Raw genomic sequence first — 25,700 nt, 5'->3', positions numbered from 1 at the left:
TGCCTGGAAAAGGTGAGGGTGCGGTAGGTGATCACTAGCCACCCCACCCCCACCCCACTCCCCTTTGCCTGGCAAAATTTTTTTATTATATAAGAGCCATTATGTTTGTGTGTGTACTTTTCTGTTTTAATAGCCTTACTGATACACTAGTCCAAACATATCTGGGCAGCTAATAGAACATGCCAAAGGAACTCCTGCCATCTGGTGGATAGACAGAACATCACCATGCATAGAAAATAAGTATTACTAGTGTCAGGCTCACAGCATCCCAGATTATAGCAATTTTCCCTTAATGGTTTAAAAGCCCTAATAGGAGCTTTAAAAAATGGTTAAGGAAGAAATACATAAGAATATTCCTAGCTCAGAGTCTCCTGTAGTGGGGGAAATGTAAGGGGAAGAAGGGAAAGGAAACAATTATGTACGGTGTCAACATTATACTTAGGGAGCACGCTCTCACTTATTCCTCCAAACGATGAAGTAGGTATATAAACCCCATTTTAGAGCTAAGGAAACCAAGGCTCAAAGTACACGGAAGAGCCAGCCTTGGCTGACTCCTTTGTTATGCTGCCTCTAGGCATGGTTTATTTTTAATCTGTAACAGGTGAGTAAAGGAGCATTGGTTCCCAGTTGTTACCCATCAGTTGGTTCACAAAGCAAAAAAGAGCCTCAAATGCCAGATTAATGTGGACATATTTTATTTTTTTTAAGACTTTATTCATTTGAGAGAGAACAAGCAGGAGGAGAGGCAGAGGGAGAAGCAGATTCCCCACTGGGCGCTCGATGTGGGACTCGATCCCAAAACCTGGAGATCATGACCTTAGCTGAAGGAAGATGCTTAACCATCTGAGCCACCCAGATGCCCCCATACATATTTTTAAAGCTAAAACACTAGAACACATTTCTAAAATTTTCACACTACTTCTAGTTGAGAGACATTCTTAAAAATGCAATTGGGATGCAGAAATTTTGGAATTCATAGAACACATCAAGGACTGACATTTTTGGACCTGAAGCAGTCTCAGGAAAATCCGAGATGAACAGGGTCCTACAAATATGAAAATGAATCATTTTAGCAAAGTATAATCAAGTGCGTATATAATGCTTTCCCATAGTACTTTATGCATACTTACAAGTCCTTAAAACAAATCGATTAGATTGTTATGGCGCCTGGCACATTATAAGAGGTAAAAACACAACTGTAATAATTATGAAATTTTTGCTCACTTGCCTCTTCTACAAGGACGTGAAAGGTTATTACAGACAGAATGTCCACCAGCTGTTCTCTCTCCACTGAGGTCAAAGCAATGGGAATGAAACAACAGCAAAATGGAGTGGAGGGAAATTAGAACTGATAGGGCTAGGATGGGGTGGGGAGTTGGGAAATCAGGAGAGGGAAAACAGTATAATCTTGTAGATGTTTAAGAATAAAAGGGCTGGGGCGCCTGGGTGGCTCAGTTGGTTAAGCATCAGACTTGATTTTGGCCCAGGTCATGATCTCGGGGTCCTGGGATCCCAGCCCTGTGTGGGGCTCTGCAGGGAGTCTGTTTCTCCCCTTTCCCCTCCCCCTGCTCATACTCCCTCTCTCTCCCTCAAATAAATGAATAAAATCTTTTACAAAGAACAAAAGGAGCTGGGATTGTCCTGAAGGGGTTTGGAAATACCTCCTGGTGTCAGGTTCCTAGTCAACCCCCTTGTTTTGACAGTGTAATTGATTCTCTAATGTGGTAAGAAATATGGGGGGGGGGGGACATAAAAGTCTCTACCTTCCAGAAATTTATCATCTGGGTATAGGAAATCAAGGAAATGACCATTTGGATTGATCAGGAATGGTTTTGTGGAGGGAGGAATGTGACTGCTTACAGCCTACTAAGAACACATCTGGGATAGGCAGAGAGGAGGGAGAGGCATTGCAGGTTATGGCAACTGAAAGTCCAAAAACCCCTTTAGGGCTGTTCGGAACCTGAAGTCTGACATCAAAATATTGCTTTCATTTAAATTACATATTTGTTGGGGGTGGGCACAGTCTGCTGAAAAGATTATGTAAAAAGGAATGAGGCATTTCATTTTTATGTCACTCCCTATCAAATAAATTGTACCAAACTTAGGAAAATAGGCAAGAGAGGTTTTTGGCTTAATAACTTGCCAGAGAAGCAAATGAAAGATAACTTAAATATATTCAATTAAATATTTATTGAACACTTGCTCAATGAATGCCAGGCCTGGCTGTCACACTGCATAGGGAGAAATATGATACTTCCTCAAAACACAACCAAGAGATGTAAGATGCTGGTGTTTTACACGTAAAAGTGATAATGAGTTTCAATTTTATGAGTACACATTTCATATGGCTGTTTATCTGTGGAGTTTCAAAATAAGAAATTAAAATGACAGGACACTCACAGAACACCAGGCATTCATTTCACAAACCTTGGGGGGAAAAGTGTAAAGGAGCATTACGAATACTTGTTCAAAGATTACTCACATACATACATATACATACAGTGGGGCTGGTTTTGTTTTTAATCAGAATATTTGAGCGTAGGAAGACCAGCAACGTGACAGAAAAAATAAACTTCTACTAGGTGAAAAAGTATTAAAAGTATCTAGAAAACTTTGGAGGTGGCTAGATTCCCCAACCCCCTGCTCCTTTTGCTTATGGACATAGCTAAAATAACAAAGTGAGGCTACACAGCCGTACATCTGCTTCCGATTTACTGTCTTCATCTTGTCTGAGTTGGAGTCATTTCTAATCTTCAGAGAAGTTACGGAAGGTATTTATACAAAGGGTGAATACATAATTAAATATACACCTATAAAATCACATCATCAATAGAATGTAGGTAAATATATACAAAAATTCTGATTAGAAAGAAATTATCAGGTGCCAGGGCGCCTGGGTGGCTCAGTCAGTTGAGCAACGAACTCTTATTGTGGCTTAGGTCATGATCTCAGGGTTGTGAGATAGAGCCCGGCGTCGGGGTTCTGCGCTCAGCGCGGAGTCTGCTTGGGTTTCTCTGCCTCTGCCCTCCCTCAGGTCACGCATGCACTCTAAAATAAATCTTAAAAAAAAATTATCAGGTGGCTCTTCTATTTTCTGATTTGTGCCATTCATTTCCCAGCTGATAGGTTACTGATTTCAGGATCTCAAAAGGCCATCCCTTGGTTCATCTCGGTTTCCTACTTGAGGGAGTGACACTTGCCTTCTCTAAATCTAGAATTAGAGATGAATCTAGAAGTTATTCTCTATTTTTTACTTCATAAGATAGTATTAAATTTCCTAGTGCTAAACTGTTACTTTCCTCGAACAGTTGCCTCAGTAGGGTCCAAGATGGAATCCACTTAGGGCTGGGATGGTGTGTTAAATTTAAAAGGGCATTTTGCACACGATGCACCTTCAATCAGAATTCCTAAACCATTTACAACGGTTTTCCGGTCATCTTCCTTGCTATTAAAGCTATGTACACACTCCCCCAACAAGATTTTTGCTTAACCTTTTCAATTATTTACCAGACCTTCTTTTTTTAAGATTTTATTTGTAAGACATTAATTTTTTAAAAGCATTCAAAACAGAGTCAAGGGCAATTTATTCTTTTAATTCATTTTCTTCTATTGAGAAAAAAAATTTTTACCAGGTCACATTAAGCTTGCACTATTTTGCCATCACTTTTCTGGATTCATTTTTCTAATTTTCTCACCCAACCTGCAATTGCTTTCCTGAGATCAGAGCCTTTTCATTTCAGATACCTAAAATGTCATTGTTTAGTAACTACTTGCCTTACCACTGACCTTTGTGGTTACTTTGTTGAAAATCTTGCTGTAATTTGACACAGCATTAACTACTTCTGATTACTTATCTACTACATGGGTGATAATATCTATCTTTCAAGAAAGGAAGACAGTTCAAACACAAAATTTGACAAAATTAGGAAATGGCAACCTCAGTTCTAAGGACAAAGGAAAAAATCTGAAGGGGGAGTTGACATTTCTGCCTAGTGTTAGGTAGTGTTCTTTAAGGACCACAGACAGCACGCACCATGTAGGCGGAAACAATATATCTGCAGACACTGGCAGACAGCATTACCCGCCAAATTTGGCCACAGTTTCTTAACTTTTCGGTGACGTGCAGGGCTGAAATTACATAAACAGCAGAAATTACTAAGACCTAAGCCTACATGTCTTGTGGGTTTCAAGATTTTACGCAATCAATATTCTGACATCTGTAACACCATTTTGTTCCTAAAATGCCGATGCCAGAAACATGAGATTAACATCACTTGATGACTTTTGTTCAGATTTTGAAACAAACTAAGTTTAATTCTTTGGAATAATCATTCTTGAGCCGCATTTTTATTTAGGTCATTAAGACAACCATAATCATCTCCATATAAGGAAAAGTTTCATTAAAAATGTTACAGAGCTACAGCCTGTTTCGAAAACCAATACTTGTAGCTTGTTATATTAATAGTTCTAAATGTCTAAGGCTTAGTAAATGAAAACACCCTTAACAGTTTTATCTCAAGAGTCTGAGCAATAAGAATTTTAAAAAGCTGACAATGAAAAATAGCTGAATATTCTGGGAACTTCCATAATAATAGGAAATGGCATTAACTAGTTACCTTCTTAATCTTTCCCTAAAAATGACTATTTTGGCTAATTAAAATCTTTTAGGCTGATATATGGCATTATAAAATGGTGTTTAGAAGGATGAAAAGCTTGAAGAATATGTGTATGGAAGCTCCTTTCTAATTTCTACCTATGTAGCCCCCAACATTCTCTAATGGGATTGAAATGCCCTGAGAACTAATTTACAACACTGGATGACTTTTAAAACACTGGCTCCCTTTACCACCCACCTCCCCTTGCATATCAGCCAAGTTCTCTTCTGACAGTGATATTAATAAAAACTTTAAACTCAACAACCCTGAATATTAAACTTTCTTAGAGAACATCTCCTGCCCTGCACTTTTGGTAGTTAAATTTTTCTTCCTGTTAATTTTCTTAGAATATGTTAATTGTGAAATACGTTGATGATTGTGAAATCACACCAAGAAAAATTTTTTTAGCTAAGTAGACTTCTTTCTGATTACTGAGATGACTTATTGCTTTTACCGTTTGTTACAAATTTCCTATAGATGAGATCAATGAGCTCCTTTTCTATAACAAAAATCTACTTCAGTCTTTCACATATTAGTTGAGCCAGGTCAATTTTTGTTAATCTACTGCCTACTATTTGCTGGAGCGAGCCCTCATCAATCTCAGAAGGAAAATATTTCCAGTGATCAATACTTTTTTTTTTAAAAGAGTATTTTTCAAATGAGTGGTCAGACATAAAAAAGTATAAAAGAATAACTTTATTAAACAAATTTAAGAACATTCAAGTTTTGTTTTTAAAGATTACAGTATGAGAAGACAGAGCACACCAGTGGTCATGGTTTATGTACATACTATACTTACCAAATAGAGTGGGTAGACATACTGACTTGAATGCACAAAATAACAAAATGTATGTTCTATATCCCTAGGCTGTTTCTATCCTCTATCTCTACTAAGTGGGAAACTTCTCAGCAGATCCATACCCGCAGACGTATTTCCCACAGAGAGTTTGATATATTGTCAATGACATATATCGTTTTGGAATGTAGTAATACATAAGTGGTCAAAGTAGAAGAGGACCAGAGTCGGAGACTTATCTCTCTTCCCAACGCACCCAAGACTCTAGTAGTCAACCTTCTTTGAGCAGGACCAACTTAGCTGTAACAGGACGTAGAGATGATGAGGACTCTACACAGAGGAAAAAATCTCCAATACTATTCTCAAGGCTGTATTTATTTCTCCTCTTAGCAGCTACCTAATCACACCTACGATGGTGAGAAAAAGAAAAACATTTTGGACTATCAGTATTCACCTTGGCTCTGCAGCTTCCCTATAAACAACCAATGTATGCAGTGAGTTCCCAACTGTAAACAAATACAATACTTAACAAAGCACCCGGTAACTTTGTGGAAAGCACATTATTTCCAAGAGAATGTGTTAGGTGGGGAAAGAGAAAGTGGAAAAATCAAGAGAGAAACCATTAAGAAAAACATGGTAATTCACACAAAATACACTTTTAATAAAATACTTTGAAAAATGGATAAATTAAATTCAATTTTAAGTGATATTATCCCCAACATTTTCTCATTGTTTTAGTGTTCGTAAGTAGAATCTATGCCTCTAGAAGAGGAAATGACCTTCTTTACCCACAGAATGGTGAGAGCACCAGGTTGAGTTTTCTAGAAGTACACACAGCTCACAGTTTAATGAAACCGAGTAAGTCTTTTGACTCACTTAGTCCTGATCATATCCATTAATTTTAAGACTTACGCCTTAAACTCCTACGTACTAGGCTAGACCGGCTGCTTTTCTGTATATGGCAGTGACAAGTAATTAGGGAAGCTAAAGTTCGGATTCTACTTGGGTAGCTCTAACTCAAACATCACGTAGTTAGCCCAAAGAACTATCCCAGGCATTTTAAATAATCTTAATCCGTATTTTAGAATCTGCCAAAGAGCAAATACTAAAATTTTTAAATAAATTATTCATCCTGCCCTGGTCTCTCATCTAGAAGCTATAGCTATTATGAAGAACTCTTTTTCACCCCCTCTCATAATACACAACAGCAAACATTACATGAAGAATGATAATCACAAGCTCATATCTTTAAAAAGAGGATGCAACAAAGCTTCTCCTGCTGTTATTCTTGAAGCTGGATTTAGATCTAGAAGTTTATCAAGCAGGTCATAAGCTTCGTCAGGTACCTCATTCCAGCCTTCTGAATTGGTAGCATCCGTATTCAAACTACCCCCACAGCCATTACTGTCCCCTTCATACAATGAACTCCCCGAGTGCTGTGCTTGAGGTGTGTGTTTGAGGTGAGCAGCTCTATGGTCAGTCTTCTCTGAAAAAGTTGGGTCATGAGAAGCAGGCCCTTGTATATCACCTGTTAACTGGGGAGTGTTAGAATCAATACCTCTGAGCTTCTCACAGAGTTTTCTCAAGTCTTGTGCTGGGACTTCTTTGCTACACAATATTGATTTGCCTAAAAAAGACAAAATACATGTATTTTCTATTATTTGAATATATCAGAAGCCTCTCTCATAAGAATCATGCAAGTCCAACCACGCACCTTATAGATATATTTACACTGTGTATAAGATAGAGCAGCACATGCTAATATTTGTGTTTTGTACCACATAGTTGAAGGCCAAATCATCAAGTGGGACATAGAAAGCAGTGATTTGCTCAGCTATGTAAGGGACTCACCTGACTGCCCAGTTCTTCAGCTTTACCATATCCTCCTGTAATCTGTCATCAGCTGTAGCTCCCATTCCCTCTCCTCCTTCCAAGCTTCTACATGCCTCTGGCTACATGGTTCCTATCTTTGCCTAGGATCCCCCTGTCCCCCCTGCCCCCTAACTCCATGTGCCTAGGACACTCCAACTTATATCATCACTCAGCTTAAGAATTACTTCTGTGAGGTCTGATACTCTCAGAGTTGAACATTCTACACTTCTGTTATACCTGTGAAAATTTCTACTTTTACTTTCATTGGCCTGTATTGTAACTGTAGGTTTGTTTCACCTACTAGACTATAAGCTCTCTGAAGGTAGGGGCTATTTAATTTACCTTTGAATCCCTGAAGCCTAGACAGTGTCTAGTACATAGTAGGCTCTCAATTAATGTCTGCTGAACTGGACAAAAAAGCATTACTCAGCCTCTCGTGTCATTATTCAGATATCACATCCTTACAGATGCTGTCCTTGACCAATCTCTGAAGAGTTGAGCCCTCTTCCTTTCCCCTTTTATTTTTCTCAATACCATTCATTTGACAGATTTTTCTCCAGCACTAGAATTTAATTTAAGCTCTAGACTCAGCAACAGTACCTTGGCCACATAAAGTCCTCATAAATGTTTTTGAATGAATTAATAAACCAGATCGCAGTTTGTATTTTTTTTTCTCAAATTTTAAAAAGATTTTATTTATTTATTTGAGAGAGAGTGAGCAAGCTAGCACGAGAAGGGGGAGGGTCAGAGGGAAAAACAGACTCACTCCTGAGCAAGGAGCCTGTTGCAGGACTCGATCCTGGGACTCCAGGATCATGACCTGGGCCAAAGGCAGTCGCTTAACCAAATGAACCACCCTAGCATCCAGATCTCAGTTTTTAAAAAATATAAATGTCTTTGAAACAATTTACTGAGAGATTATCAGACATGGGCAAAAATAAGCACACAGGCAGTAGTGTATTATCTTGGCCTTGTATTTCCTTATTAAACAGAAATATGGAGGCACCTGGGTGGCTCATTCGGTTAAGATCTGACTTCAGCTCAGGTCATGATCTTAGGGTCCTGGTATCGAGCCACCTGTGGGATTCCCTGTTCACCTGGGAGTCTACTTTAAATTCTCTCCCTCTGCCCCTCCCCTCACTCTCTCTCAAATCTTTAAAAAATATATTTCGTTACAGACTATGTATCAGACATTTGTTTTAGCTCAAGATTTTTCTTCTGACTTTCTCTGACAGAACTCAGTAAGTACTTGATGACAATCCACAGTGGGGCCAGCTCTAGGAGTTGAGGACAGTGAGGCAGGTTATACGCAATAGAAGTAAAAGTACTCCCATTGCTTATCCCAAACAAGTCATTTCTTTGGGTCTTAAAGGAGAACACTGACTACTGAAGTTTTGAGTCCTTCTGTATTCAGCCCAAAGTTACAGGAAGATATGACTGTACAGCTGCAGAAGTCCTACTAATAAAACTGAGACAAGTACTACATGGCATTACTATTTTTCTAATATGAGAACAAGCATTACAATGATAAATCTTTAAGAGCCCTTGCCTGCTCTCTCGACCCTTACCCTGGAATGTTTTTGTGTCACAGGTTGTGCTTCCATTGCTGATCCTCATTATAACTGACTACAGACAGGGGAGATTTAAGCTCTTCAACAAAATGTTTTGGTGTTCACGCTCTGATAAACTTCATGTTCATAAAGTTCTCATGAAGTTATTCAACAGTAGATGAAAAATTTTCTCAATCAGTTGAGAATAAACATGTGTAAGAATATAATTTCCAAGGTCTCAATCTTGCCTCCCATTTATGGTCACTTTCCCTTTGTATTGTGTACTATTTCACCCTACTACCTCAGATAAAACTTTCTTATAGTGGGTGCAAGAAAGCTACAAGTTATGGATTGACTTTGCTGCAGAAACAGTTTTTGGTAAGCCTCTATCACAAAGGTTTCTTCACAACCACCACCAAGTTTTTCTAATGGGATTGGACCATAGCAATGGTGTCTAAGTAAAGGGCAATCATTTTTGCAGTGGTTCTTAGAAACTGGTCTTGGTCAAAATCACTTGTTTTTTCAAACAAGCCTGACCTTCCTATGTATCATGTTTTTCTGAATCTTATTTTCCAGGAAGGAGTGGGGTGAAATAGGCCTATGTATTTTTTTTAAGTTCCTCAGATAATTCTGATCTGGACCCCTGATGGAAGACCCACTGATCCTGGGGCTAGGCACAAAGCAGCCCAGCTACTTTTGAAGTGGGCTGTGTGAAATTTTGTCCCACAAAGGCGTTCTATACCATGTGGTAGCATGCTGACTCAATCACAGCCACCCACTTTGAAAACATTTAACTATAATTGTACATGGAGCATAAACACAGGGTGGGCAGTTGAGTTCAAGTCATTGGCCAGAACAAGGCTAAGATAATTCTCAGGTGCCCTATGAAGTACACTGCATATCCCAGTCTTGGAAGAACTTGGATAGCTAAGAAGATGATGTCTATGTCCATTACACGCTTATAATAATAACTCCATCAGCTAAGGTGTTCTCATTTCTTCTCCTTGCTACCCTAACCCTAAGGACCCTAACAACTAACACACATTTTATTATCTTCCCCACTATAGTCCTTACTATGCTGTAGCATAATTAGCTGCTTACTTGTTAGTATAGACTAAGATCATTTAAGGCAGGCCTGATGCTTAATAAATATACAATAAACAAATTAAAACATACTATTAGAAATATTTACATAATAAAGTCAAACCATAACTACAGGGAGTTATTCCTTACTAAGATTATAAAGTTGAATTTTAAATATTTAAATAGCACTCTGTGCTTGGTAAGATAAATGATTATATAGAAGAAAAGTGATGATAAATTATTTTCTTACACAATGCAATTAATTTTAGAGCAAGAGAAATTTTGTACCTAACATCAGAATTTTATGAACACAATGTTTATTCGTAAAGAGAATTTCACAGTAATTTGATTTATAGGAGATAATAAAGGCATTTGTTTTGTTCTAGAATATAAAACTGCTTACCAAAAGTTTTAGCAGCTTGGATAGTTTCCCTGGATCCACGAATTGTCATAATTTGAGCCAAAGCAGTTAAATCATCACTTGCTTTATAAAATGGATATCGCCCACTAAGCAAAGAAAGGAATATGACACCTGCAGACCACATGTCAATTGCTGTAACAGAAAACAAACTTTAAAAAAAATCCCAAATCTGTAATTTTATCAGTAGTCAGTTTACATCAATGTTACATCCATTGTTCTCAACTTTTGCTGTGCAAATTATCTTGAGCCTTACAAAAATTCTGATGCCCAGGCCCACTCCCTCAGAGATTCTGATTTAATTGTTCTGGAGTAGGGCTCGGGCATCAGTATTTTTTTTAAGTTCCTCAGATGCTACAGTGTGATGCCAGGGCTGAGAAACCCTGGTCCAACATCCTTAATACAAAATACAATGTCTTCTTTCTTAAGCAACATGTCAGTAAGTTTAAAGGATATTTCATTATTAGAAAACAATAAGTAGATATGTATTTTATAAGATCAAAAGAAATCCAAAAATAGCTCTGTGGGAAAAATCTGGATGCTCCTCAAGAATTACACACCATAGTGAAAGTGGTTCATTTTAGTGAAAATTATTGAACATTAGAAGCTTTTCTTCACCCAGGTGCTAACCCTAACTTCTGCTACAGAAACTTGAATCTCTAAAATTCTGGCGGTTAACATTAAGACTAGCCCACGTTCACGTTAAGAAACTGATTTTTTCTTTTAGGGACATCTCTCCTTTTTTGTTTTTGTTTAAAAGATTTTATTTTTATTTATTCGATAGAGATAGAGACAGCCAGCGAGAGAGGGAACACAAGCAGGGGGAGTGGGAGAGGAAGAAGCAGGCTTCCAGCGGAGGAGCCTGATGTGGGGCTTAATCCCATAACGCGGGGATCACGCCCTGAGCCAAAAGCAGACACTCAACCGCTGTGCCACCCAGGCGCCCCTAGGGACATCTCTCCAAATTGCTGACCTCCTAGCATCACGAAGTTATTTGCTATCCCCTTGGCCATTGTATCACCTGCTTTTTCTCATTCCCTCTGTACATCGGCCTCCTCCTTCAACATTCTCCCCAAGCCTTAAGGCTGAGGTTCCCCAGTTACAAACTCTTCTTCCCTGTATCCTCTCCCTGATTGGCTCCAACTGTCTCATGGCTTTAACCATCTTTTCTGTACTGATGACATTCAACTGTATTTCCAGCCCAGACCTCCCTGAGCTTGACTTTTATTCTGTTGGATATCTCTGTCTCTCACAAATATCTCAAGCCAATTATGCCCCAATCCACCTTATCTTTCCTTGTAAACCAGCTATTTATTCTCCACCTTTGTTACTGATACCTATTCAAGTCCCCTAAGCTAGAAATCTGATAAACATCCTGGGTGCCTTTTCCTTCACCACCCCAAACCCAAATCCCATATCTAATTATCTACCAAGTTCTACCTTTCCAATCCTTCACCTTTCTTTTCATTCCTATTAGTGATGCCCTCATTCAGGCTTTCAGTGTCTCTCACCTGGACCACAGTAAGCCACCACTCTCCAAAACCTATCCTCCTCTCTGTACACCTGCCAGAATGATCCAGTTACAACATAATTAATACCATGTCTTTCCCTTGAATAACTTTTCAACACTTACAGGATACAGTCCAAGCTGTTTAACATGTGTGATCTGACTTGTCTACCTATTATCAGATTTATTTCTCACATTCCTTTACTTCAATCTTACATTTTAGCAACACTAACCTTATTGTTTCCTATACGACTAGACCATTCTGTTTGGGATCCTCTACTCATGTATCAGTGCCAACCACCCACTCCAATTTACATCTCTTAGAGATGTAAACTTCCATGAACTTCCTTCCATGAACTTCCTTCCATTTTCCCTTCAGATAGGAATAGTTAGGTATCCCTAAAATACCTTGTATAAAGATTTATGACCATCCTCAACAGATTATTATTATTTGAGAGTAAGCAGATACTTTCATTTTTTTGTATCATTAGCAAGTATAAAATACACACAATGGGTGAATGTATTTTTTTAAAGTCCATAATCCAAGCGAATGGCAGCATTCATTTACTCAAGATTTTTCCTAGGTTTTGGCTCCATGATAACTTCTGTAGGTTATAAACTTTTCCTTTTTCAAAACTCTTTAAAGCTACTGTATTATTTTCACAATAACAAAATATAATTTTAATCAAACACACAATCAAGTGCATTACAGAAGACTTTTGGGGTATTGGGCAACCAGATAAAATGTTGCCAAGTATCAAGTTAGCAAAGACTACTAAACACAATTTTTCTTCCACAAACAAAATTCCTGGCAAAAATCATGTTGTAAATGGACAAGCAAGATGTAATCTATAGGGAAAAATGTTACCAAACCCCCCCTCCAAAAAACCCTGCAACACGACAAGTAGAAACTTTCATTAACAGCATGATCTCAAAAACGGGACTGCTACACTGCTAGAACTACTTATATAATTTATTAAAAGCAGAAAAACATTCTATCAGTAAAACATAAAGATCATAAAATAAAACATAGCTAGAATAACCAATTCTAATTGGGTTCTGTATTCCTAGTGCAACGTACCTGTAGTTTGATTGGGGCACTTTGTCAAAACCTCTGGTGCTCTGAATCCCGGTGTACCTGCCCTAGGGGCAACCTGTTGCCGCCTTATGATGATGAAATAAGATTTTTCTAGTTATGTTAAAGTTTAATTATTTAAGACCAAAAAGTAACATTTGTTGATTTATTTCACAGTAAATTCTGCCTTGATATCTATATAAATAAAAGTTATTTATAAAGCAAATGATAATCCAGTGTGGTGAAAACCCTAGACTTTGTTTCTACTGGTCCCTCCCCCCTCTACCCCACAAATCACCAGGCCTTATTCCAGAAGAATTTTAAGGTAACTTCCAGGTATAAAAATAGGTAGTAGATGATAAGAAAAATATAATACAACAGAACTAAATACAACAGAATTCAGAGGTACAAAAATTCATTTCTGTTTCAAGTGGTATCAGAAAATTCATTTCTGATATACTTATTCTCTTATATACTTGAGTTAGGAGAGGTTCATGAAAGCTCATGCAACATTTGAAAGAAAGGGAGGAATTTATAATGCTAAGAGTAGGAATGAGACACTCTTTGGTTCTGGTTATTCTACATAGGTGGGAATAAGGAAAGAAAGCAAAAGATTAAATCAGCAAAATGTGTGTTTCTAAGTTTCCAAAATAGCTACCTCTGCCCCCACCAAAATTATTTGCATATAAGAGCAAATGTGTTTTTCAAAAACCATATAAATGTCAAATGAACAATACATGACAATGGTTATCATTTGCTCTTCAAGGTACCTCTCCCCATCAGTATCTGTGTTGTTCCTTTCCTCACACTGAATCAATTGCCCACAAAAATCAATGCAATTTCTAATCTCGTCTGGCAGCATGCTGGTGATTTTACAGCACCATCAAAACACATTACCTTGAAAGGCAAATACTGCAAACTTTATCTGTTGCGTAACAGTCACAGGTCAGGCTAGCTGGGCAAGAACTGGCAGTTTTCCTCATCACACCACTATTCATAACTTTTGTAGAAACAGCCTTCTTTTTTGTTGCTAACTTTCTAGACAGTACATCCACAGTCTTTGACTGTTTCATAAGCTGTAAAAGAAAAGTCATATTTCCTATTTCATGATATTTAACATGATACCTTCAAATGCTGGTAATGGCAAAACATAACGGTAGAAACATAACTTTTAAAACTGCCGAATGTGCTGTTGGATGTTAGGTAAACAGTTGTCTATTGAAGTATTTAAGATCTTTTTAGGTTTTCCTGTTGAGTAAACATATTAAAATTTACTAAATAATCCTCAATTGGTAAATATTTCACTTACACTTTACCAGAACTTTTCCTGATATGTTACAAAAGCATAACAGTTACGTTCTAGTGTCTAACTCCATTTCAGAACTGTAAACTGCACAATTACATTGGCTAAAATCAGAGTTTTAATTAATTTGTTGCTCACGCTATTTAGCTGTTACAGGATATCACAAGTCAATTTAAAACCATTTAACATTGATTACAATTTCGTAAACTTTACAAATATCTTTACACTATCACCTATGTGTCAGAAATGTGTCAGTTATTAGGAGCTCACATTCTAGTCAATGAAAGAAAAGGCCTTGAGGTTCTAAATGTTCCTTTAGAAAAGAGCAACAACAGTCAGCTAACGAAAAATGATGAAAAATTCCACCAGAAAAGTTCAGGAAAAAACTGGAGAAAATAAAAGTGTTGACAAGATGCTCAAAGCAGTAATATCTTCTGCCACAGCAAAACTCTACTTTTAAAAACTTAGTGACAATAAATATTAATCTGCCAATCCCTAAATTCTCTTCAGTGTACGACTGACTGATGATTGCACTATTAAGCTACTTTACTTACTTTCACTGCAGGGCTCTCATGTGAAATGGAGCTGTGTATATTGAAATTTCTTTCTCCAAAAACAGAGCGCTGGACAGAAAGGCCTACAGATCCCTCCTACAATACCAACAAAAACAAGGAAAATAAGGATTATATCTGTAACACTTTCTGCCAGCTGTACTCTGCCAGTTTTGAAAGAGTTAAGTGACATGAAACAAAAACAGCTGCATCCAAGTCATTCTCAGGCACCAAAACACTTCTGTGAAAGGAGAAAATAGTCTAGACAGAACTCTTAACACCCATACAATGTTATCATAATCCACAAATATATATATATATATATATATAACTAAAAAATTTAAAAACCACCCCAATGGATGTTACATTTTTGCTGTGCAGCTAAAATGGAGATAGACACTTCAGAATTTTTCCCCTATAACTAATGTTTTCTTTTAAAAAGAATAATCTGAACTTTATAACATGAAAATGTTATTTTCCATATTTGTTACATAACGTAATGACAAGAGACATTATAAATCTACCAAGTAATTTCAGTTTTGAAATGGTAAAACAATCCATTATAAATCATACTGGAATCTAATCAATGTAATATGTAACAAATGCAGAAATGTTTTTAATTGCAAGTATTATTCTGGTATTATATCTCCCTCTGTTGGAGGAAGAAGTACATTTCTAAAACCTTATTAGTATTTAAGAAATAAAAGAGGTAGAACCTTTCCATCTTTTCCTTGTTTAATCTGACTCTGTGCATTTGTGTAGGGCCTTTTAACAGACGTTTTCACAGTGGGCTGCTGATCCGACTCCTTAGGTTTTGCTGGGCCACTCAACGAAATCTTGTTTCCTGTGATTACATGGGATTTATTTTGTGAATAACTTTCCTGCTGAGCTTCAGATTGGACAAATTTGAGCAGCTCTATTTTCGTATCATGGGTTCCTTGTGCCAAACCAAAGTCTACCAATGCGTACCTAAGACAAACAAAAGTAAGCATTTTTACCTCATTGTAACAATTAAAGTTCAATAACATCATAATACGCTCAAGTCATATTCATACAAAAAGTGTAATTCTTTATGGGATCAATTAAGTATTTATAACATTCTTGAAAAAAGACAAGAAAAATGAGTTTATAGACAAGGTAATGATTTAATAGCTAATTAGGCTTGAAAATTAAGGAATGATATATCCCACATACACACAAAAATCTTTCTCCCCTTTCTCCAATGGCCTGTGCTGACAAGGCAGGTAAGGACTCCAGGATAGAAGCCCAATCCTTTGCTCTCTTACGATGATAGAGATGGCATCACAGCAGATAATTTTTAATTAAACAAGCTTAAAAAAATTAAAATGGCTTTAATATTTGATTTAATTAAAGAAAATTAAAGAGAAAGTCAGAAGTATAAAATTCAAGAAAAGAAGTTGCAGCTCTATACTTGCTACCACACTCAGTATGACCCACTGTGTACTGAACAGTATTTAAGTTAGCTCTTCAGCTTACAATGCCTCTATCAGCACATATACACACACACACGCATAAACATACACAATATATACATAAAAACACAATTTTAGTGTTGAAATAGGATATTGGCTATCATGTGGGCAATCCCCTCCTTTACTAGAAAAATGAAGCCCAGAGATAAGAAGAAATGTGAAGGTCAAAGAGGCCTAAACCCTTTCTAAGTTTCTTTTAGCTAACTGCTATTTCCACTGAACCACAGTATATCTAATGATGTACACTGCTTTACCAATACAATTTTATCTTTTTTTTCACTGTATTTTCATTCCCCAACCACAATGAAAATTTGAAACAAAAAAAAAATCTGTGCATGGCTGTTGCAGTATGTTCTCTATCTCCGAGATGAACCCCATAGCACAAATTCATTCAAGTGTAATTATTTTCTGGTAACTTTTCATACTTACTTTTTCAGGCGCCTGTTATATAAAAAATTGCTGGGTTTAACATCACGGTGAACAATACCAAACTGATGAATGCGTTTCAAAGCTTTGAACAGATTAAACATATATTCCCGTACTTCTTGAAAGGAAAGAGAATTCAAAATGTCCTAAAATAAAGTTATGAATAAGGTCATAAAATTGTTTTCAATTAAATATTTAGCCAAAAAAAATTCAGGAAGTATTAAAACCTACCAAAAAGGACTCATGCTCCAGATACGGCATAGCAATAACCACGTGATCATTTTTCCTAAAGCAGTATTTAACTCCCATGACATTGTCTTGCCCCCTAGTGGAAAAATGTATAATGAACTTTAAAGGAAAGGTCAAGTGAATTGAAACTTTATGCTCAGTTTCTTTAAAAATGAAGTTTTTAGCAATGCACAAATAATGCCAGAAAACTACTTAAAACCAACAACTTGTAGGATAGTATACATGTTTAACTGACTTGTACAAGATAAAGTTTTAAAAAAAAGTAGCACCAGTTATGAGGTTACTATAATAATTCAAACATGAGATAATTATAGTTTTAATTGGGGAAGTGACAGAATAAGAAGGACAACATGAATAACAATGAATTAACAAGTCTTAGGGCCAATAAAATAATAATATTAATAAATAAGTTAATTAATAATACCTAACATTTATTGAGCATTCACTATATGTCAAGCTTTGATCTAAGTAAGCAATATTTTTTTTTTAAAGATTTTATTTATTTATTTTGACAGAGAGACAGCCAACAAGAGAGGGAACACAAGCAGGGGGAGTGGGAGAGGAAGAAGCAGGCTCCTATCGGAGAAGCCTGGTGTGGGGCTCGATCCCAGAATGCCGGGATCACGCCCTGAGCCAAAGGCAGACGCTTAATGACTGCGCCACCCAGGCACGCCATAAATAAGCAATACGTTTATTAACTCACTTACTCCTCACAACAGCCCCATCAGAACAATGCTATTATTTCCTCCCACCTTTTGTACAGATAAGGAATTGAGGCATAGAGAGGTTCAGGAATGTTGCCAAGGACACTAAACTAGTAAGCGATGGAGACAGGATTTGAATCCGGACAGTTTGCTCTCGATCTATGCTCTTAACTGCTATGCTATATTGCATCAAAATAGATGAGGAAAATAGGGTAAAGTTGACTTCCATGGTTTTGAGCCCAACTAGTAAAACAACATGGATACCAACAAAATATGTGGAGAAATCAGGAAAAGCACTGAAAACCAAGACATCATTTTGAAAAAAATGTCTAGACACAAAATTACATCTTGTGTGAGAAGTGAGAGATCAGTGGCAGTACTCATGGAGAAGTGATACCTAAAGCTCTGAAAATGATTTGAGAGAAGAGAAAACTTGAGTCTTGGAAAAGTCTCAAGCTGGAGGGCAAAATAAGGAAGAAAAGGCAGAAAGCCCAGAAAGGGATGTCACCCAGATGAGGAGTTTTAAAGGAAGCAGTAATCAGTATGAAGGTCATGAGAATAAGGACTGAAGAAAGTCTTTTATTTTGGCAAAGAGGAATTAACTGGTAATTTTTCAGAGAGCAATTCGAGTGGAAAGGAAGAGGCCAAATGGGACTTAAGGAGGGAAAACAGGATATAATGGAAGCAGAATATAAAATATGCCTGAAATATCTGGCAAAGAAAAGAAGAAAAACCAGTGTGGGAGCTAGAAAGGAAACAGGATCAGATAAAGACTTTTTTTAACATGCACTTTTTTGAAGTACATAGAAAGGAAAAATGGTAGAGAAAATACTTAAAGTATGGAAAAAGGAACAATTTTATTCAAGTGACTAGAACATACGTAATTATGCCTTAAAAAGGCCATCTCATCCTCTTGTCTTCTCTAATAAACAGAGGGATGACACAAAGAAATAGCTTGTCCATTCATCCAATAAATATTTAGTGGGCACAGTTATTTGGCAGACACTACGTTAGATATTAGGAATGGGAAGGCGAATTAAAATTAACATGATTTCTGCCTTCGTCGAGTTTATTATCTAATGAACAATAACAGATAATAAAATATTACAGATTATAAAGGTTTTGAAAGAGATCAAAAGGTGCTGTGACAATAACAAATAAGTTAATCTAATTTAACTCAGAAGATAACTTTGTTTTCCTGTTTGTTTTTAAGCAGGCTCCAGGCCTAGAGTGGAGCCCAACATGAGGCATGAACTCAGGACCCTGAGATCGAGACCCGAAGTGAAATCAAGAGTCAGATGCTTAACTGACTGAGCCACCCGGGTGCCCCTCAGAAGACATCTTTGAAGTGGTGCCACTCTTGCTCAGATCAGAAAGAAGAGGGGTCAGCATGCAAAGACTGGGAGAGGTCTTACTGGGGAACAGTATGCGTAGTGACACTAAGATGAGAAAGCTTGAGACAAATTTGAGGAACTAAAGAAACCAGAGCACAGAGAGAGGGAGGTGGGAAGAGTGGCAGGTGATAAGGCTGGATTTTTTTTTTCCAAAGGAACTGGATTTTAAGTGATGGAACTAACAGTATCACAAAGGAAGGATTTTAAGTGATGGAACTAACAGTACACAATTTATGCTATATATATATATATATATATATACACACACACACACACATATATATATACACACACACACACACACAAAGTTTTATATTTTAAAGATCAAATCTGGCTGTTTTGTGACAATGGGATTCAGGGGGAAAGAAAAGAAGCAGGCAGGCTATTTTAGTAATCTAAGCTTGGTCTGAGGTAGTGGTTGAGAAGACAGAAAAACATGGATGGGTTTTTAGATATATTTTTGAGGTAAAAAGGCCAAGATCTGATGATGGATGCTCTGATGAGCAGATGAAGACAGGCTGCTGCAATAGGGTTTTTTTGCACAAAGAAGTATTAAAATTCACTTTAGAGAATATTAGGTTTGAGATATTTATCAGGTACTCGAGTAGATATGTCAAATCTGCAGGTAAGAGGTCTGAGGCAAGATAGATATATACTTACAGGCATCATTACCATACACTTAAAGCCACATGGAAATACATATGACCTAGAGAAGAGTCCAGAGCAAGAAAGCCCAAGATCAGGCACCAAGAAACTCCAACATTTAGATGTCAGGTAGAAGAGGAAGAACGGGCAAAAGGATACTGAAAATGAAAAGCCAAATAAAGCAGGAAGAAAACAAGGAGTATGTAGCAGTACAGAAGTCAAAAGACAATGGTTCAAATCAATTATGTTAAACGCTGCCTACAGTTCATGTGAACAGGAAAAGAAAACTGGCAAAATGGAAGTCATGGCTGACTCTCTCTAAAGTAGCTTCAGTTTAGCACAGAGGACAGCAGACACTGTAAGAAGTGAAGGTAGCGTGTGGAAGTGAAAACAGTATATAGATCACATTTGGGAAGTCTGCCTGGGAAGGGCAGCAAAGACATGACAGAGCAGCTGGAAGAGGGATAGCAGGACAGGGGCACAAGTGATACCAGACCATGTACCTTTGTTGATAGGAATGACCTAGAAGAGAGAGAGACCAATGAGAAAGACATGCCAAATATTTCTGTTGTTCAAAATAAAGTATGAAATGAGGCTATCAATAGCTGAGGAGATATGAAATATGAATTCCCTACATTTTAAAAAATATCTAGACCATGGTTTATGATTTGGCAGGAAGATCAGAAAAATTAGAGAACAGGGAGTCCAGCTGAGCTTCAAGGGTAATCCACTCTAAAAATATAAATTTAATTAACCATCCCAACGTTAGAGGAAAAGTGCTACCAAACTGCAAACACCTGACTGAAAAATGTTTAATTCATGGATAATTTCATCATCCCTGTTAGATATCGTTTTAAAAATCTTAAAAATTATATACAGCCAGTTCAATTAAAATATCTTTAAATTACCTACCCCGCCACTGTTAGGCACTGAAGTTCAGCTGCAATTCTTATAGGATGACTTGTTGGAATTAAGTGTTTTAGAGCAATTTTCTCTTCAGGTCCTACTTGTAACTGTGCTGTGGCCAAATAAACAGAGCTGAAAGTGCCTATAAAATAATTTATTAGATTTTTCAATATGTGGTTTTTAAAAATGTCAATGAAACAATGTTAAAATAGATCCTAAGAACTGTTTGGAATCCATAAAATTATCCTAATTTATCAATATATTTAATGATATTAAACATAAAGAATAACAACATTTATAAATACAACTTTCAATTTTTAATAAATTCTTAACTGTTCTCAGTTCTTTACAGGGAATATTAATTTACCAAAGCTCTACAGTAAATCTGTTTGGGTTAAAATAAAAATACTTCCATGGTCACAATCCATTCTAGTAAGTATTTTTCTATAATACTGTCCTTTGAAATTACTTTCTTACGACTTGGATACAGGTCTGGTAGAAGCAGAAATGTTAATGGTCTTTGGGGAAAAAACCCTAAAAAACACCTAGGCTTTTAAATTCAGCATTAAACTAAACAAAAAAAGAGTTGGTGGCCAGTTAAATTTGAAAAATACTGAGCTAAAACAAATTGATAAATCTCTTTACTACAAAAATTTCCAGAGCTTTTAATGTGTTTTAAGTACTTCATGAATAACCAAAAGGGAGCTATATGTACTACATTTTCTAAGCTTATTTAGCCTTAGAACACCTTCCTCCCCTCCCCCTCTCCAAGAATAGCTATCAATTTGTTAGGAGGACACCACTGGATTCCAGAACACTAAGTCAGAACACACTGGGATTCAGTCCTGCATTAGGCTCCCTTCCCTGCTCCGCGGAGAGTCTGCTTCTCCCCCTCCCTCTGCCCCTCCCCCTGCTCATGCTCTCTCTCTCTCACAAATCTTTTTAAAAATTTCTTTTAAAAAAACCCAAACAAACTAAAAAAGGTAAGGAAAAGATGTAAAGATCTACTTATAACCCAAATCATCTCATCTTCTAATTCTTCTGCCCCCAATGACCCAGCCTTTTCTTGTCTGACATTTTTCATTGTGAAAAGCAAACAATGAAGTAAATGGAAGGCTTCTGGGTTTTTTTTTTTAAACTATTTAGGCATTTCCCAGTATAGCCACCAAAAACTTCTATTACCTTTTACCTTCTCACTCACTTCACGTCTGATAAATTCACCCTCCATTTGGTCAACAACACTGCTAGTCTCTCAATGACATTTATGTTAATACTGACCATATTTTTAAAAAAAATTTATTTGGTGGGGGGGAAGGGAAAGAGAGACTCTCAAGCAGACTCTGCACTGAGCATGGGGACCAATGCAGGGCTCAATCCCACGACCCTGAGATCATGACCTAAGCTGAAACCAAGAGTCGGACATTTAACCAACTGAGCCACCCAGGCACCCCAATACTATCTTATAAATATTGTACCACTTTATTTTCATCATTTTGCTACCTTAGGTTTCATACATGTTTCAATGCACAGTTCTACCTAACTATAATGGAAGAAGGAAAAGGAGCTGACTTCCCTTGATCAAATTCCTCCATATGAATTTATAATTTCTCACTTTTAATAATTATTAATGATATAGTAGTATATCAATATTTTTAAAGGTATAACAGCATAAAGATTAAAATAGAACTGTTCATTTTACTGTAAATACTTATTCTTTCACTCTTTCCAGGGAAAAAAGAAAACCTAATGTCATAATTAGTAATACAACTATGGTTTTCATATTTTAAAAAGGATATACTTCTCAATAGGAAATAGTAATGAAAGTCAGGATTATACAAAGGAAAATGTAAGGAAAAGAAACATAAAGTAGATCTCTAAGTTACCTTCTCCAATTTTGTCCTTAATCTTAAACAGATTACCAAGCTGTGGTACAGCTTCATAAAGCTTCTCAATATCTTGTTTAACACCTATCAAGGAAGAAGAATTTATAGTTATAATTAATGAGTATATTTTATACTTTAAGTTAAAATAAACTCAATGACGGGGCGCCTGGGTGGCACAGCGGTTAAGCGTCTGCCTTCAGCTCAGGGCGTGATCCCGGCTTTATGGGATCGAGCCCCACATCAGGCTCTTCCGCTATGAGCCTGCTTCTTCCTCTCCCCCTCCCCCTGCTTGTGTTCCCTCTCTCGCTGGCTGTCTCTCTCTGTCAAATAAATAAATAAAATCTTTAAAATAAATTCAATGAAATAAATTCTAACAAGAATAATTACAAATTAAAAAATATCTATGATAAATCTTAAAATCATCACAAAAATATTTAAAGCCCCGTTAGATTGCTCTAACACACACACACACACCTCTTGAACAAACAGATAAAACTGGTAAGTTCCAGAATCACACAAATTCTTATTACTCTGGAATTACATACTAGCAGATACATTGTCACTAAATAGAGTACGACACAATAAAGAAGCTGAATTAAAAAAATAACTAAACAATTTGTCCTGTGATCACTAGATGGCATGACAAGGACACAATGTAATCTTCTTGAAAACTATTTCTCTCCCCCAAAGTCACAAAATCTTACAGGCTTGGAAAGTTTTATATATTGAATATTCATAGTGTACCTTCAGAGAGACAAGTCTACTAAAGCTCTCAGGAATGTTAGAAATATTTTTAAAGACTTGTCCCAATTATCAATAGTATCCTCTGTCCTTGAAAGCAAGTTATGTTGCTACTTTTAAATAAATATAAGTTCTTTACAAAAATATACATGGTTAAAATAAGGAGAGGCAGTAATACCAGTTGTGATAAACTACTGGATATAAAAGAAAGCTACATACTTAAGAGCCATCGGATTTTATTACAATATCTAAGCCAACCATCAGCTACTTTTTCAGTTACAATAATATTCTGAATAGTGTATATAACGGTTTAAGACATTTTCAAACTGTTTTCACATGTATTATCTTTTCAGATCTTCACAATAGCACTCAGATATTGGCAGAACAAGAATCATCCCGATTTTAGATAAGAAAACCCTACTCAGGGAAGTGAAATCATTTGTCCATTTAACAAACACTGTATTTTTAAAAATGTTCGGCAATGGGTAAGTTTTAAAAAAAATTAACAAATCTGGTGCAGCCTCTGTTGTCTAGGAGCTCAGTCTAGGGGAAAAGACAGATTGTAAAAGCTCACTCTGAATACAAGACAGTAATTGTAATAATACAGGAATGCATATATTACTAGATAGAAGGGGGGGAGGGGAACGAGCATATCTGACGGTACCAGGAAGCTTCAGATGACAGTTAAGCTGTGTTTTGAAGCACTCACCAAGTATAGAAAGTGGATGAGGTATTTTAGGAAGAAGGAACTATGTACGTAAAGACATGGAAAAGGAAAAAGATTATTTTGGGGGGAGAGGTGGGTGAGGGAAGTAATGAAATTCAATGTGGCTGAAGAAGGAAGACAGAGAATGCAAGTGAAAGCCGTGGAAAATTTTTATGCAGGAAGATGATACACAGAGGACAAATTTGAGGGGGAGGAAGAGCAACATTAAGAGAACATTTCAGAAACTAGGGGCGCCTGGGTGGCTCAGCTGGTTAAACGGCTTCCTTTGGCTCAGGTCATGATCTGGGGGTCCCGAGATCAGACTAAGCCCCTTATCAGGCTCCCTGCTTAGCGGGGAGTCTGCTTCTCCCTCTCCCTCTGACCCTTCCCCCTGCTTTTGCTCTCGTGTGCGCGCACGCGCTGTCGCACTCTCTCGCTGATGAATTAAAAAAAAAAAAAAAGCTGGAACTACATAACAGACCAAGATCTAGACCAGTATTCTTTCTACTGTATCAATCCATAAAAGGATTACTTTCCCATCTACTTCATTGGTGAAATGGAGAAGCTTCACGGGTTTCAATACAAGAGGCAAGAATATAACCACAATTATGCATACCAGTTTTGGAGATGGGAGGCCTAAATTAAAATCCTGGCTCCAATATTTAACAGGCAGTATGACCTTCCTTGAGCACACAACTTATCGCTTTGAGCCTTTGTCTTCCCATCTACAGAAAAGGGGTAATAACTGTACCCATGCCACTGAGATACTGTGAGAATTAAATAATATACGTAAGAGAAACTTCTAACACAATGCCTGGCACATAGTAAATATTAAATAAAAGACAGTGGTAATTCTTACTGTTGTAGTATTGTTATTAACATTATTTCTTTAGCACTTTTGCTTTTATTATTCCCTCTACTTGAAATATTTTCCCATATAATTTCATATGGCTGGCTCAATGGTCAGTTTTCTGACACCCTATTTAAAATAGCATTCCTCTCATTACTCACATTACCCTGCTTATTGTCTTTAGAGTACTTATCCACTATAAAATTATACTGTTTGTCTGTTTGCTGTCTGCCTCCTCCCACTAGAATATAAGCTCCACCAGCACAGTTCCCTATTTGTATAATTTACCATAGTACTTTCAGCTCCTAGTTAGAAGTACCTGGCATGTTTGTTCAATGAATGAATGATTACTATCATTATGGGCATTCAGAGATAGCTGTAGGGAAAAAAAAGCAAAAGTTCAGAAGTTACAAAAGAGTGAAGCCAAAGACAGTAGCAGCTAACTCGCTATCAGCTACCACACTACTCCACTCTCAAAAACCAAAACCAAGGCCTGGGGGAAAAGCCAGCTTTCTAGCAGTCCTAATTGCCACAGTCAATTACAATCTTTCCTAATGAGTGTCAATTCCAACCAGTTTCCAATTCCAATGTCACAGGAAAGGTACCATGAAAGGTACTAAAATGATATGTTCAATTTTATATTACACTTCCTTGATTCTGAAACACAATTTTTAAAAGTCTGAAATTGGGATGCAACCTACAATTACTGTCAGCCAGCATCAAAACTTACAGAACAGGTACCAGTACCTTAAGGAAAATCCAAGATATCATAAAGGAGCATTCACCTTTAACCCTTAAGAGCAAATGATTGTAGGGGCGCCTGGGTGGCACAGCGGTTAAGCGTCTGCCTTCGGCTCAGGGCATGATCCCGGCGTTATGGGATCGAGCCCCAC

The 25,700-nt window shown here is 37.0% G+C and overlaps 1 protein-coding gene across 3 annotated transcripts in view; it reads right to left on the bottom strand.

The window, feature by feature from the left end:
• Positions 1-5,338: 5,338 nt before the first annotated feature.
• The window catches only part of CDC7 (cell division cycle 7), a 26,754-nt gene continuing 6,392 nt past the window's right edge, over positions 5,339-25,700 (bottom strand). The window contains exons 3-12 of one of the 3 annotated variants that reach the window (XM_002926193.4): positions 22,511-22,594; positions 20,634-20,769; positions 16,961-17,054; positions 16,733-16,875; positions 15,527-15,779; positions 14,814-14,909; positions 13,854-14,032; positions 12,963-13,045; positions 10,360-10,509; positions 5,339-7,078 (exon numbers count right to left, since the gene is read on the bottom strand). In XM_002926193.4, coding sequence (XP_002926239.1) covers positions 6,684-7,078; positions 10,360-10,509; positions 12,963-13,045; positions 13,854-14,032; positions 14,814-14,909; positions 15,527-15,779; positions 16,733-16,875; positions 16,961-17,054; positions 20,634-20,769; positions 22,511-22,594 — 1,613 coding nt within the window. In that variant the 3' untranslated portion in view covers positions 5,339-6,683. The remainder of the gene's footprint in view (positions 7,079-10,359; positions 10,510-12,962; positions 13,046-13,853; positions 14,033-14,813; positions 14,910-15,526; positions 15,780-16,732; positions 16,876-16,960; positions 17,055-20,633; positions 20,770-22,510; positions 22,595-25,700) is intronic. The other 2 variants (XM_034653888.1, XM_034653887.1) reach the window with 2 other exon arrangements.

Source organism: Ailuropoda melanoleuca, chromosome 2, assembly GCF_002007445.2.
Source record: "Ailuropoda melanoleuca isolate Jingjing chromosome 2, ASM200744v2, whole genome shotgun sequence".
In the NCBI taxonomy this organism is placed as follows: domain Eukaryota; kingdom Metazoa; phylum Chordata; class Mammalia; order Carnivora; family Ursidae; genus Ailuropoda; species Ailuropoda melanoleuca.
Note: the sequence above shows the minus strand (reverse complement) of the source record. Positions and strands in the feature narration are given on the sequence as shown.